The following is a 15,049-nucleotide window of genomic DNA, read 5'->3' as shown; positions in this document are numbered from 1 at the left end:
GGTAAAGCTTTACTAACCTATACAAGATACTTTACATGATTCCTAACAAAATTTCCACAAGAGAAACAAGCTTCTGTAGTTCAGAGAACAGCATTTCAGAAAAAACTTTCCTTCCCCTTTTCCATGAAGCAGAGTGAAATTGGAGCCAAGCATTATTTCAGGAGTTCTAACTCAGACTACTGTTACAGAGCAAAGCTTCTGCATTTGCAACAAAGGAGGAATATTTCTGTGGAACTTCTTTTAGTGATGGCTGCTTGCAAATTTTGACTATTTCCACATAAAGTATAGCCCCTCAGCAAGAAATTAGTATATAGAAAGGAAATAAATGGGAAAAAAAGCATGCACAACAATTATAATCTATTCCTATGATTCCATGTAACATACATTAAAAAGTACATAGCAAAGTTCTTCAGGAATAAAAGTATTGCTTATTTACATAGAAATCTGTTTCTTAGGCTTTGAAAAAAAAAAATCCGTTCTATACAGGTTCTTAAAAACAGACCGTAGTTGATTCAAAACTTTTAAAGCAGTCTTTCCTCCTCTTTCATGCCTGTACAGGGACAAGGGTAACAATGCAACTTGCTCAGTACAACTATTCTTAGACTCAGACTACATGGTATCACATCACATCTCGTGTGCAGAATACTGGTATTGCAAAAAAAGCTTCTCTAGTCCCACACCATTCATTCAAAATACTCCAAAAGCCATTTAATTGGCAGATCATCTTGTGTGCCATGAGAAGCCAAGGTCTATACAAACAACATGCTTATTTCCAGTTGGTTTTTATTTCCAACACGCTTATTTCCACTTCTACCTTCCTTATTTCTGCTAAAGTTAGGAGAAATCAGAATGATCAATAACAAGCAGGAGACGCACAGCACCTTGCATGCAGCAAGCTCATAATGAGTGTAAAGACAAATCAACTCTGAGGAGACTTCAGTTTGCGTTTTGTCTTTTCTTCATATGCAGTCTGCCCAAGAAGGTTTTTTCTTAAGTCTAAGCAAAAGCCTCTTGAGGGTATCTTCTGAGAAAGTTCTCCCCCTCCCACCCTAACCCTCTCATACCTCTGCAATGTCATCAGGGCTCGTCAAGGAGAAGCTGTGGCCTGCCAGCTGATACGCCTTGGTCTCGATCTCACTTAGTTTAGCTTGCATGACCTGTTTCTGGGTTTCATATGCTGTTGTGCTAAAACCAATGCCATTTAGCTCCAGCAGAGCCAAGCAATAATGGGTGGGCATCTCCACTTTAGAAAATACATCTGTAGTAAGTACAAACCCCAAGAAAAACTTTTATAACATCAAAACCAGATCAACTGCAGATCAACAGATTGATTAAAAAAAAAACCCTGTGGAATCCTCAGTTTTTAAAATCCTGAATGTCCCGACACACTGAAATCTTTTAATATAGATTTAGTTTAAATACTTTTGTTTCTGGAATATTTCATAGTAAATATTTCATAATAAGAATTATTCCAGAACTTTTTATCACAAAAGTATTCAAGAGAATAACAACTTCTGTCAAAGTTTTTCTTCCTGAGAAATACACATCTCTTTGTATATCAACATTTTACAAACCACAGACATGCTTAATGTAAAGCTTTCTAACTTGATACACTTTCATTCCACCACCCAAGTCTTTTAAAAACATGCTAAGGTTTAGTTGTTACAATCATAAATGATGTGGTAAACTTGCAATAAAAGACTTCAGTGAGACTGGACCCTAATCTTAAGCTTTGGATACAATTTAGAGGAAACGATCATAAAGCCCACCAACAGGTAGGTGCTTTTGAGGGTTTTTTTGTTTGCTTGTTTTTAAACAGAGGCAAGCATTCAGCAAATATTAGCGCAAACATACTGGATCATTCACTATGGGATCACAAAAGTTTCATGGACACAACACATACATGGCAAACAATGCTATATAGGCAGGCCAAAGAGCAAGAAATCTCCTTCAGAAAACATTTGAGGAGTTTAGGAATTGCTTCTGACAATGAAATGCAAAAGCATTTGAAAATGTTCATGAGAAACCATAGACAGACCCACAAGTCCCCTCAGAACAGCCAGGGGACTCACCTGGGAGGTAGAGATCTGCTTGATTCAGAGACTTAAAATAGACTCTACTATTGCCTTAACCAGTGGAACTGGTGGATATTTGGGATATAAAAATTATATTTTAATTTTAAACATAATTTTTTTGACAAAACAGATGTACTTCCAAGGGAAGTTCCCTCTTTTCTTTCAACCAATAAACATTTTGCTACAGAATATACTTAGATAAGAACTTCCAAATCTCCTCTCTTCTCCAGTGATCATTCAGCCTGTGGTAGCACAGCTACCTTTACCCTCCCTCTTTGCCCCCAAGTGGAGGAGCTCTCTTTACCTGTCAGATTTTCCCTCTGTAATTCATTACGGAGTTGGTTCATGACATTGAAGATAAGCACAGACTCTATTGCTGCTCTGTACCGCCCAGAATGATCTCCGCTGGCACTAAGCCCCAGGCTCTGCACCCCTTGGCCGGTGCCTACACCTTCCAGTAGAGGTAGCTCGGTGGGGAGAAATTTAGTCACCATGTTGTGAAGTGTACGTTCCTTAGAGCCAGAATCAAGCAGCCAACATGCAACCTTAAAAAGGGAGACCTCCGTGAGACCTTTCTTCCGTTTTAGTGATAATACAACATGAATATTTAACTGGAGGTTAATGCAGGGTTATAGTGCAGATTATTTTTCTTGATTTGGCAGGCAGACTGGAATAATTTGTGGAAAAGTTACATGATTTCAGGTAAAACCTTCAAGAGGGCATAAGTCACTGAGAAGTTTCATCCTCACTCCAAGTTAATTCTGCATATTTGAAAACCTTACCCTTTGTCAACTAAACACATCTCAAAGTGTTGTCCTCAGGGTTTTTCATCTATTAAAACCTAACACAAAGGGGGTTAAATATGAAAATCAGGATCAAAACTTGTTTAATCTGAAAACTGACTTTGTAAAAATCAGAACTTGCTATTGATCTAGAATATTAGTCAAGCTGAGCTCTCCTATTTTTTGCACATCAGCACTAGTACCAAGAATTCTGCAAGGCAAATTTTATTCTCAGTAAGCCTCATACCTCCCACTGCCTTCAAAGCAATTTCGCTTATAGCTATATTTCAATTTCTTGTGTCAAAATAGGATGAAACACAGGTTTCTGCATTGTCTCTGCCATGCAAGCAGAAGGTAAAAACCACACGTATATATACGGGGGGGTAGGGGGTGTATGTATATATTCATTGCATGACTAAAATAAACAAAGATGAGTATGACTCCATTTAATACATGGAACAGTGCAGGGAAAGGTGCTACTTTTATTGGGTTTTAATTTTATCCTAAAACTATGTATTGGTATGAAAAGCTAAATTTGTCTTTGAGTTGAACATTTTAGCTACTTACCTGCAGACTTTAATATTGCCATGATGCTATTCAGCCCATGTGTGATGCAAGCTTTAAAAATCAACACCAGAAATTGCTATGCATCTAGAGCTTTTCCTAACAAGCACAAGAAGATGCTTTTACCTCTTTCCAGTATTTCATGTGAGTTACAGATGGTACTCAAACCTTTTGAAATTACATGTAAACTTTGTTTTGAGAAAATAGTGGTAGCAAGGTGGTCCATACACATAGTGGGTAAATCTTTTGCTTACAAAGTTTTCTGCTCTCAGAATCAATAATCTGACCAGAAGCACTTCTGCCATTTTAGTCCCAAGCTTCTTATAGCAACAAAACAAGAGTTCAGCTGTGTCCACTGGGACAAGGGCAAGATTTAAACTCATTCTCCCCACCCAAGCAATCAGACATGAATGATGAATGCATTAACCTATCACTGAACCTGCTCTGTTTCTCTTGCAGGCACCATCAACACACATAGCAAAAGAAGTCTCCTCTAAATACTGTTCTAGATTTCCCACTGGAAGAAAATTTCACTAAATCCCCTGCGTAATCAAATCTAAATAACAGAAGGAAAGTACCGGAAGGTACTCCTGTGTTTGGACTGGTGTGTTTAAACTAGTAGTTTTACCCAAGCTAAATTTTTTAATCCTGCAAACCTTTGGGTCCTCAAAACTTCCTTCCAAGGAGATGCCACAAGCCATCACCAGAGTCTTGTAGTGCTGAATGAAGTCATACATGACAAGTGAGCGTTCCTGCTTGGGCTTCTTCTGCAGGTACAGCTGCAGATGATACAATCTCTCTGTTACAGATAGGTTTTTGTCCAAAGGTGGCGGTGCCAAACTCATACTGATTTCTAAGGCAGGAAATACAAGCAAAAATAATATTTTTTTACCCACTGTGTGATAAGAAAGGCAAGAGAAAAATCTTGAATGCAATCACCTATCGCACAAAAACTACAGTTGGACTGTAAACAAATAACAATAAATCTATACCGATATTATATATTTTATCAAACCAGACAAGGTTCCCAAAAGCAATATGCTGTGTCTGTACCACTAAACAAAGGAGAGCCAGGAATCAAACCCTAGCCATTAGCCCATGTAGGACAGATTAGGTTACGTTCAACATTCAAGTGTCAGATTTGTTCTGTAGAGCAAAAATTGGAAGAAGCTAAAAGAGAAAAGCAAGTAAGCTAAAGAGAACATGGGAGTAAGCTAACATTTTAGCCATATGCATGCTCAGCAGTCCAGTGCTTGAACCAATTACCTGGCCTTATTATGTAGCAGCATAGAAGTATCTGCAGCAACATCTTCAAGGGTGTTCAGCACTTAAGACTGCAGAATAACATGGCTAAATCACTCCATCACCAGCTGAGCTGGGTTTGGAACACTCAAAACACTTCCAAGAACCTATCTGCTGAAGTGAAACACTTTCCTGAAATGCAGTGTCATGCAACACAGCACAGCCTGTCCACTCACTTACCAGTCTGGTCTTTTATCTGCTGCAAAGAGATATAGTATGCATCTTTTCCACCCCAACATACTGCCAGTCCAACTACCAAGATGTCTTCACAGCCTTTGACAGGGAATCCATCATCTTTAACTTGCATCCACTGAGGAGAACTTCCTAAAGGAATAATTTTTAAGTTACAATTATAAAATGGCATCCATAAATACAGAAGAGTTTGGATCCTGAAAATGTAAATATATACAGTTGAGCCTAAACTTCTTAAAAGTGAATATATACCTTCATTTTTATCTATAGGTAAAAAAACCCCAAACCCACATGTTTATAATAGCAAAACTTTCTCTTAACAGAAACAACCACCTATATAGCATCCCTGCAAAACTCTGGCCTTTCTTAGCAATCTCTTCAAGACCTGAGACAGAAATGTATTCCCTCCTTCCACTCTGAAAAACATTTGACGTTTGTCTATCAAAAATATATTTCGATAGTTAAGAATTTTTGTTGCTGTTGTTATGGCAATATGACAGCAAAGAATCTAACTCTGCTTAATCTTGTGGTTTTAAAGGAAGAGTATGTTTATACAGCAGCAGCAGCGAACTGCAGCATATGAATACTTCTGTGGAAAAAAAATGAAGCAATGTTGCAACAACCCAGAGACTGATCTGAATTTCACATGTGCATATATCGAACCAAGTTTACTTTTTGCAAACTCAAAAATATTTAACCTTGTTTCAGAGGAAATCCCACAAGTAACACTGCTCAATGGAGACCCTGAACAATCTGTACAGTTTACTGTTAAATATATTATTCATTTTAAAATATACTAAAACTTGTTTTTGACATGGAAAGATACACACGATAAAGGGACTGCACAACACAGATCCATTTCAAAATTAGACACACAATGAAACATTAAGAATACTTAGATGCTCTCACATACAAACAAGATGCTAACACTTCATTACTATCACCAAAGACCTACCAATGAAATGCTTGACACCAATTCTCCGTCTTCTACTAACACTCAGCTCCTTTGCTTTACTGAGTCTGACAATACTCAATTATTACCAGTAATTTTCCTCCTTTTTTGCAAACCCTTTCCTTCTCCACTCCTGCCTTAAGCTGAAGATGCCATCCTGCTGTTCACAAAATAATGCATTGGAACATGGAACTGACCTTTTTTGAATTTGCCGCCAATTGTTGATTTGGGAGACAAAAGACATTTTGTTCTTTCGCATGCCACTGAGATGGAGAATCTGCTCTTCTCCTTCCATTCTGCAACAAAAGTCTGGAAAAGTTCTTTGTCGCTTGCTACATCAATAATAGTGAAACTTTCAGCACTTAAGGGAACAAGTGGAAAAACATCCTGAGACAGCTGCAGTGAAAAGCCTTGGTCTATAGTGGAATCATCTTTTATCTCACCAGTCTCAACTGGGTCTACAGTCCGAAGACTGATCTGGAGTGTTTTTACCAGCTGCTCTGCATTGCCCTCGCTGTTCTGCTGTGGCTGAATCAGCTGCCCTTCGTTCATGCAGGTGACTTGTCTCTTTCTTGCAGATTTCACAGAGAGAGAAACAGAACTCTTTGAAAAAAGCTCTTTGGGGGGTGTTGGAGGAATAAACCCATTATTACTATCTGGTGGAGGACAGGATGTTCTGTTACTTCCCTTGAGTCGAAGTGTTATGCAGTCTGTTTTCTGAAGATCTGAGTTTTCCGTTTCGTTTTCTTTAACCTTGAAAGAGCTTTTTAAATCCTGGCATGTGGGCAAAGGCTCTGGCTGACAACAGTCAGATTCAAAAACTGGATCTGGCTCTTGATTAACAATAGGAGCAAGTAACTTTCCTTTCAAACAGGAGCTTACTGAAACTGGTTCATTGCCTGAGGGACTAGGCCATTTGTCTAATATATCCTGCAATCCTGGGCTTAGTTCAAATGAGTGGTCAGTCCACACCATTGGATGGGTTTTCTTGTCTAAAGCTTGCTGGTTTCTCTGGAGCTTTTCACCGTGATCTCCTACTAAAACCTTTGGTCTGGGGTCACTGTTACAAATCACTGGGTTTCTTAACCCTGACTGACCATGAAATGTAGAAGAAAGATCCTCCAGAAAAGACGGGGAGTTTGCATGATCTAAAACTTCAGCTATTAGATCAGAGGATGCTAGAGACACGTTGTTACACTGCGCAGGATCCTCATGCTCTTTCTGATTGCCTCTGACATCAAATTTATTCTGAACAGTCCTTAGGTTCTGCAAAAGACCATCTGGAGGAAGCAAAGCCTCTTGCTTCTCCACAGGGTCCTTTTTGTCAGCTTCCATGATGTGAACAGCTGAAAGGTCACTGACATTACTGAAGCTATCATCAAACAGCAAGATATCACTCATATTCAGGCTTGTTTCAGGGACAGGGTGGCATTCTACTTGTACAATGTGCTCACTACCAAGAGGGGAGTTTGCTTTATTAAGGTCTTTAGACACACTCTCCCCTTTCACTGAATTTTGGGTCTGGTAACCTTGTAGAAAACTGTGTAGCTGGGAGTCGGTCACTGACAAATTGCTTTCTTTGAGGCAAGGTGCAGATTCTATTTCCTTTGCTACAGGTTGTAAACTAAGGCCTCTAGACTCCAAAACTTTATTACTGCAGTGCTGAGCTGTGCTTTTTGCAACGTTATTTGTTGTGATAAGACTTGATAAGCCCAGTTTCCTAACTGTTGCAGCCAGCCTTTCATCAGTAGCATTCTCAGTCCGTGAAGTGCTTAGTTTCTTGGAGATTTTCTGCCATGGTATTGCTGCCAGCTCTGAACCTTGTATTCCCTGCTGTCCTGTGATTCCAGCTGCTCCCTCCTGTTTTATTATCATCTCAGTTTGAGTATCCAATGGGAAGCTGTCTTCAAAGTCTCTAGAGTCAGAAAACAGATCAGAGGATGAACCATTCTGAACATCATGTGCATTGCAAACACCTCTGGATTTTACTAGAGAGTCTTTCAGAAAATCCTTAGGATGACTGTTAGCTTTCTGCAGTGCTCCAGCTTGTAACAATATTCCATTGGGCTTTTCACTCCCATTTTTGCCACAATTCTGAATTTGAATATGGCAGGATTTATCCTCATCAGGACAAAAATGCACAGGCTTCCATATCCTGCTGCCATAATGGACACGTCCACTTCCAGAGCAGCTAGCAGTTACATTACCATGATCTGTGTCTAAAGCCATCTGCTGCTTACCAATCATTGCCTCAGCACAGCTCGCATCTGTTTGCATTTTATTGATTTTATTCTGCTTATCATCAGTATTTTCTTTTCTCTGTATCCTAGCACTACCAGGTATTACTAGACTTCCTACAATATTATGTGTCTCCACATTGTTGTGTGGAGTACCCTGCAATGTAACAGGTGCCTGAAAACATGCTCTCCCCTTAGGCATGCCTGCCTTAGTGATGGTAGGCTCTGTAAATAATCCTTCCATTTTATCTTTCCTCTCAAGATTAATTTCCCCCATCTGTACAGAATTTGAGACTTTATGAGTTACAGACCCCGTTTCCATAAATTCCTTATTATTTTGGTCTGGAAAAAAATTATCTGTAGAGATGGTGGGATGGAAAGCAGGTGGCTTTTGTATGTCTATGCTAAGCATATTTGAATCTTCATGAAATGACCTGTGCAGTTTTGAAGCAGTATTTTTGTTCCTAGTCCGGTTTAAATGCATGTCCGTACTTTTTATCAATCTAGACGCTGAAGACTTTGTTCTCAATGTTGGTGGTTTTCCTTGTTCAGTAGGGACTTCTGGAATTGCTCTCCTGGAATACATCTTGGTTTTGACCAGAGAAATTCCTTCTACGTTTTCATTATCTCTGCACATATCTGGCCGTTTTCTAGCACTGTACACAATAGCTTCATTGGCTTCCTCTGCTCGAGCCTGTCTCCTGCATAGGACTTCACTCTCAAATCTGGAGTTTTCTGTACTACTGCTTAGTCGCCTTTTATATCCCTTTTTAATATTTGATAAGTTTCCAGTCTGAGAACCAAGGCCATTACAATCTTGAACTCTACACCCTTTGTTGTTTAACACCCTCAAAGATTCAGAAGACTGCTCTCCATTTGATCTATGTAGTCTGTCTTCCAGTGCTGACTCACTGATGATTGTAGAGGATGTATCAGTCTCAAGAAAAGACTCTGGGTTCCACTGCACTCCTATCAGTGCCAAATCCTGCTGGAGAAGTGCCCTGGCTTCCTCCACGATGAAAGAAGCTGCTTCTCTTTCGGTTAAGCCTTTCATTCCAGCCATCCAGATGCTGCGCACAGTCCGACGCTCCTCTGCTGATTCTTCATCTTCGTCCACAGCCCTACGAACACTATGGGAAAAGTAACAGACAGATGTAAACATTCATGCAGAAAATGACAAACACCACAAGAAGATGGCACTATTCTGCTCTGCTCCCATTTCAATTAGCTTCACAGCTTCCTTGCTTCACAGAAGCACCATATCCAAGATATAATACACTTAATAGGAAATAACTATTTCAGTTGTCTATATGTGAATTGATGTTGATGAAAGATATTACTGGCTGCATGCCCCAGAAGCATTACGAGGTTTCTGTGTCCAAACATGTACCCCAGATGAGTCACAACCCCCTAGTAGGGCAAGATCCAGGTCTGAATCAATCCTCCTCCATGCACTGGTATCCAAAGAAAGAAAACTTCAGGAGCATGAACCAGACAGGTGTCATGGCACAGTCCAAAAGGTACTTGATCAAGGAAGCTTGTCATTGCACTAACATGAAAATCACAAGAGGATCTCCAATGATATACAGTAATAAATCATCAAGGTGAAGCTTCCTTTTAAAGGCAGCAGAAGGTCTCCAGAAAGCATTAACAGTTCACCTAGGACTAAACAGTGCATTGAAAAGAGGAACAAGAAGAAAATTTAGGTCTCTCAAACTTATACTGCAAATAAAAGATGCTTCTATTAATTTCAAAATAATCATGGAATGACTGTGATCAGTCATAGAGACCTGCAAGTTATTTCTAACTAACATTTGGCACCAAGTCCCAAAAGGTTGTCATGTTTTATTACAGGTTTCATCCTGTAATCCTTCACCTTACAAACTCCTTTACTTGACTTCTGGACTTACTGATTTCTCACCTTTTGAATGGTACTGAATTCTTCAGAGCAATTGCCACATCATCAGGACGAGCTTTAGCAAGATCAGCCACTGTGACAAAGCCAGCATTGTAAAGCGTCCTAGCACGCTGTGCATTCAGCAGAGACACTCGTACCAGGTCACAAAGCTCCCTATGAACCCCAAAAGTGAGGCGGCTCTGGAACTGAGAGAGCAACAGCTCCATGTTGTACCAGCCCAGTCGATTACAGAAAACTGTTACCATTCCTGGAACACAGAAGTTAGATCAATGTCTTCACTCCAGCTCCAATTCTACTAAGCTGGATTCATTTCCCCCCCCCGCATCTGAATTGGCATTCACTTTACAACTCTCACCTTCCCATTACTTACAGAAACTAACTCATGTTTATTACAAATATGACTAGAAGCTGGTCTCACAGAACTCAATCTAGAATTAACTAGTTTATCAGTGAGGTAGAAATTCTGAATGACACTGCTTTTTCAAAGACGCTAATCTTGAAAGTGTGAAGCACATGCATATCCTGTAACAGGATTCCTGTGAACCAAACACACTGAAAAAAAGACGACAGAAAAAGCAGTGATGAGTGGCAATAAGAGAAGCCACAGATCTTTTGAGGAAAGCCAGCACTGATGTCTGTAAGAGCAGAATTTGGCCCGCAGAACTTCAGTTACTGAGAGCATCATAGGAGGTAGCAAAGCCTGCGATAAAGGTTACAGTTGCAGTCCCCAGAACATGGGAGGAGGTTAAGAGCAGGGAAAAGACAGTTTCTTACTCACAGATTGCATCTACAAATTATGAAAATAACTGAAAGACACAGCATCCCTCGCTATTTTTACAGCGATTAGAGAATATGACTTTTATCATATCTCTTAACTATATGTCATGTCAACAGTTCATTTTACTTCCCAAATTACTTTTGTGAAAATTATTAACACTGGAATAGAGAATTATGAAACTGCTACAACAAAAAGTTATTTATACTACCAGAATTAATTTAAACTACTCTGCATCAGTTGGCGTGACCTTTTCATTTCGGGGCTTTGACTCATGCTGCAACCCACACATAGGGTTTCGCAAGTTGAGCTAAAACTATCTTAAAAATTGAAGACCCGCTTATGGAATAATGAAGGACAGGCAATGGAAAAAAAAAAAAAATCTCAGTCACATGGTGGGCTGTTACTTCTACTCCTACACAGCCCTCTTAAGGAAGTTAAGTTAAAAGTGACAGCTATCCGACCTCTTGTTATCTGGTGATAAATGGCCTGGAAACTACTCAAACTGTTTTGAAAACTATAAACTTATACTTTCCGGCCAATTAACTTTGCAACCAGGAGAAAGCCATGCTAAGTTTTAGAGACCCCAAACTTCACCCATGCTGAAAGGTACTCTTTCCTGATAGAGCAAAACTTCAAAACAGACTTGTACTTAATTTCCATACTTAGTATTGAACAAAATACATTCCTGCACAGTACACAGGTGATTTCCACAAACCTCAGCATGCTACAGCACTGCTTGATTCCACTCATCTGGCCCCCTTCCCACAGCACACTCTGTGGTTCCATCTCAAAGCAGGGGCAACCACAGATTAAGCTGTAAAGCTGGAAGTGGTTTTACGAGACTGATTGTTGTTAGTACCACACTGCAGCTATCTTATCCCCATATCTGGAAGGAAAGAAAACAGACTAGCCTAAGACTCCTTGGGTATTTTGCCCATACAACTCACCTGCATAGGTGGCAGCAGACTGCTGCAAGGATTGAAGCTGGCCACGACTACAGCCGTATTTCTTGGTCATATCCTTTAAGGGAACCTCACTGATTAAATCCAAAAGGGCAAGACTGGTGAAAAACCTGTAGAAGTAGTACACATGGAAATAAAATCATCACCCAGGGCACATTAGTGTATATGGCAAAATGCACTGTGATAGCATAGGACAGAATGGTACTACAGCATAGCACACAAAAAAAAGAGAGAAGATGGCTTTCAAAAACATCAGCACAAACATCTTGTGCCAGCAGTGTTCTCAGTCCAGAGCACACCAGATCCAGGTTCTCTGAGCTATCAGCTCACTCAGCCAGAGAGCCAGTTCCTGAAAACAGACACAGAGCCTGTCCACATGTTACAGCCTCTAGTCTTTGCACATTCACACCCATTTGAGGCTACCTTTTGTGGATGGCCATTTGTCTATGCTGTTTCTCTGTTTTAGCTATAATTTTGCCCTTTACAGAGCGAGCCAGAAAGCCTTCTTCAATCCCCACCAGCTCAGCCACACGTTTCATTGAGGCAGGCAGCTTCTCCCATAAGCAGAAAAACTGGTACCAATCAATTGTGGTCCACTCCTCATACACTGGGGTGACCTAAAGAAAATAAGGCAATACAAAAAACTATTTCAGAGAAACAAACAGAACAGAGCTCTGGGTAAACAAAAATATAGTCTAGGGAATGCAGTTAGAGCATCCTACGCACTACTGAGAGGCACTGAGTCATGACCATGTACCCTGAAGAAAGTAAAAGCTCTTCTAACCTAGTTTTTTTTAATATTTGTACTGATGTGATCTGACTCATACGGGTACTCTTATGATTAAACAATTTGGAATCTTTGTCAGATTGCTCCCTAAATCTGAGCCACTAGAAGATTTATAAACTGCATCTTTATTCTCCTTTAACAGAACAAAACTTTATTCTTTTTTAAAAAAAAACTGTCAGATATCTATCAACCTCTTAAAACCACTAGCAACCTCACTAACCACTGCCACATCATCTGATAAAGCAGGACAGAACATAGATTTTGGCAGAACTCACTGAAGCTTTCGTTTACCCAGAGTACAAGAAATCTCAGCTTTTAACAACACTAACAAAAAAAGCCATCTGAAGCATTCACAGACTTTTAGACAGAATACCAATTCTGTTATCATTCAATCAGCACAGTCAGTTTCAGTATGAGGAGACAAAATGTCTTCATATCTGTATCGATATACTGGAAGATTAATTATTTTGAAATAACTAACAGTTGTTAGTTATATATATACAGAATACCAGATGCCTACATAGCTGTAAAACCATCCGTGCCTGTTCATCTGCTAGGAAGAACAAGAGTTATTAAGGTGGGAGATTGTCTTTTGTTGTTTGTTGGGTTTTTGTTGGGTTTTTTTCATTAAAGAAAACTCTTTTCCTAGCCTAGCAAATACTTATTTGTTTTAATCAAGTTTCCTAAAATACAAGGTCTTGGAATTCAGTCTTATATTTGTACAAGTAAAAGATTCAAGCCTAAGAGAATTAAAAAGCATTATAGCAGATAATTTCCCTGTAGCCCATAAGGAACACATGGAGAACAGTTCTTAAAAACAAACAAACAAAACCAAACCAGCCACCAAAACTAAACAAACCTTCAGCCTTCAAAATGAACAGACTTGCAAGAAAGGCTAGCTTAATGAAGAGAATCTTGAGAACATTTTGTTCAACAGTGTCTTTGATTTAAAATAACATTAGACAAGCTGCCACAATTAAAAAGTACAGGGTAAAAAAAAAATATATTGCCATCACTGTCTCTAACCCAGAACATGAACAAAATTCATCCTTTGTTTTTCTGTTTTGGATATGCAAACAGGGAAAAAATTCACTGGTGCATGACACAAAACAGTACACTTTGCCTAGTAGAAATCAAACAAAATTTAATGTGGTCCTCTAAAGCAGAGATATGGGTACATATGGGACACTAGTAGACCTCTCCCCCCCCCCCCCCCCCAAAAAAACCCCTATCAGTATGAGCCGATAACCAGGTTAATGAACACAGCAAGCAGAGACAGGCACCCTCAGTCTCTTGCCTCTCCCTGTCCCCTAGCTCAACACCTCTGTAATCACAAGCATATTCTCCTTGGAGTGAACTTTTTTTTCCAAGCAAGATGCCCAGATTTTGCCTTTGATTTATCAGCCTGGTAAAGAGAATACACTTTATACTTAAGGAGGCTAAAGACAACTGTCAAATTTCAGATGATAATTGCATGATAGGCCTCTGGCAGCCATGAATCCTAAGATGTTCACTGCAACTCTATCTTGTTTCCTCACTAATCTTCATAGGTTCATGGCTTTCTCTCCAACGGTCTTAAATAGCATTGCTTAGCTTTTTAAATGTCCACACACGTAAATCTTTGGGACACTTTCCCCCTCAAAAGATTTATCACGCTCCTTCCTTTAGCCCTGGCAGCATCACCAGGCAAATAAACTAAATCAGACATGAATTTCGCTGTTACTGAACTGAAGAAAGGCCCACGCATAGGAAGAAAGCAGTGTAGTTCTCTGAGGCTTTTTGTAGGCAAAATCGATACTAAAACCCCAAAAGTTTTCTGAGCCTCCAAAAGCAATCTGAGATGCAACCTGCTGATCCCAAACACACAACAAAACTAATTTGTTTCATCAAGTGTCTCAGAAAAATTACCATTATCCTACAACCGAAACTTACAAAGTTCTGAAGTCTTTCAAAATCAGGAGTAACAACAATGGGCTTAGATGGACACGCAGCACCTGCAGACACAATAGATGCTATGGGAACAGACTAGCTCTGACAAACGTTCAATTTAGAAACTTGTCTTCATAAAGGATGAGCTAAGCAAAGCACAGAAAAACCCCCTACGTACATAGAGCCCTCAAAAACTCTGCATTGTGCTTTCTCTCCTTTCCTTAGTTTTGGCCATACAAAATACAAAACACAGAATGAGGAACCTACCAAATAGACAATATGCAGATCATTCTCCAGAACAAAGCTTTTCATAGCTCGCTGCAGGTCAGCAAAGATTTCCATGGCTTCAGTTGGTGAAAGAGAAGAGGAAAGAGTAGCTGAGCCAAGATGTGTTGGATGATATACCTTTGCTGTTTTTTTAAAAAAAAAAAAAAAAAAAAAAAAAACACAGAGAAACACTTAAGTGCAAATTTTTATCTCATTTCCAGGTTGCAATGTATTTTGTAGATATCAATTCTACTAACTATTACCCAACTGCTTTTTCAAGAAGAAATAGCATACTTCTCCATTC

The 15,049-nt window shown here is 39.5% G+C and overlaps 1 protein-coding gene across 6 annotated transcripts in view; it reads right to left on the bottom strand.

Annotated features, from left to right (window-relative positions):
* POLQ (DNA polymerase theta) overlaps window positions 1-15,049 on the bottom strand; it is a 54,265-nt gene that overhangs the window by 16,544 nt on the left and 22,672 nt on the right. For all 6 annotated transcript variants that reach the window (XM_030019689.1, XM_030019688.1, XM_041124788.1 and 3 more), the window contains 9 exons: window positions 14,746-14,888; window positions 12,186-12,379; window positions 11,748-11,872; window positions 10,026-10,269; window positions 6,065-9,234; window positions 4,904-5,047; window positions 4,078-4,274; window positions 2,380-2,620; window positions 1,065-1,258 (listed from right to left, as the gene is read on the bottom strand). In XM_030019689.1, coding sequence (XP_029875549.1) covers window positions 1,065-1,258; window positions 2,380-2,620; window positions 4,078-4,274; window positions 4,904-5,047; window positions 6,065-9,234; window positions 10,026-10,269; window positions 11,748-11,872; window positions 12,186-12,379; window positions 14,746-14,888 — 4,652 coding nt within the window. The remainder of the gene's footprint in view (window positions 1-1,064; window positions 1,259-2,379; window positions 2,621-4,077; window positions 4,275-4,903; window positions 5,048-6,064; window positions 9,235-10,025; window positions 10,270-11,747; window positions 11,873-12,185; window positions 12,380-14,745; window positions 14,889-15,049) is intronic.

This window comes from Aquila chrysaetos, chromosome 7, assembly GCF_900496995.4.
Source record: "Aquila chrysaetos chrysaetos chromosome 7, bAquChr1.4, whole genome shotgun sequence".
Classification (NCBI taxonomy): Eukaryota; Metazoa; Chordata; class Aves; order Accipitriformes; family Accipitridae; genus Aquila; species Aquila chrysaetos.
Note: the sequence above shows the minus strand (reverse complement) of the source record. Positions and strands in the feature narration are given on the sequence as shown.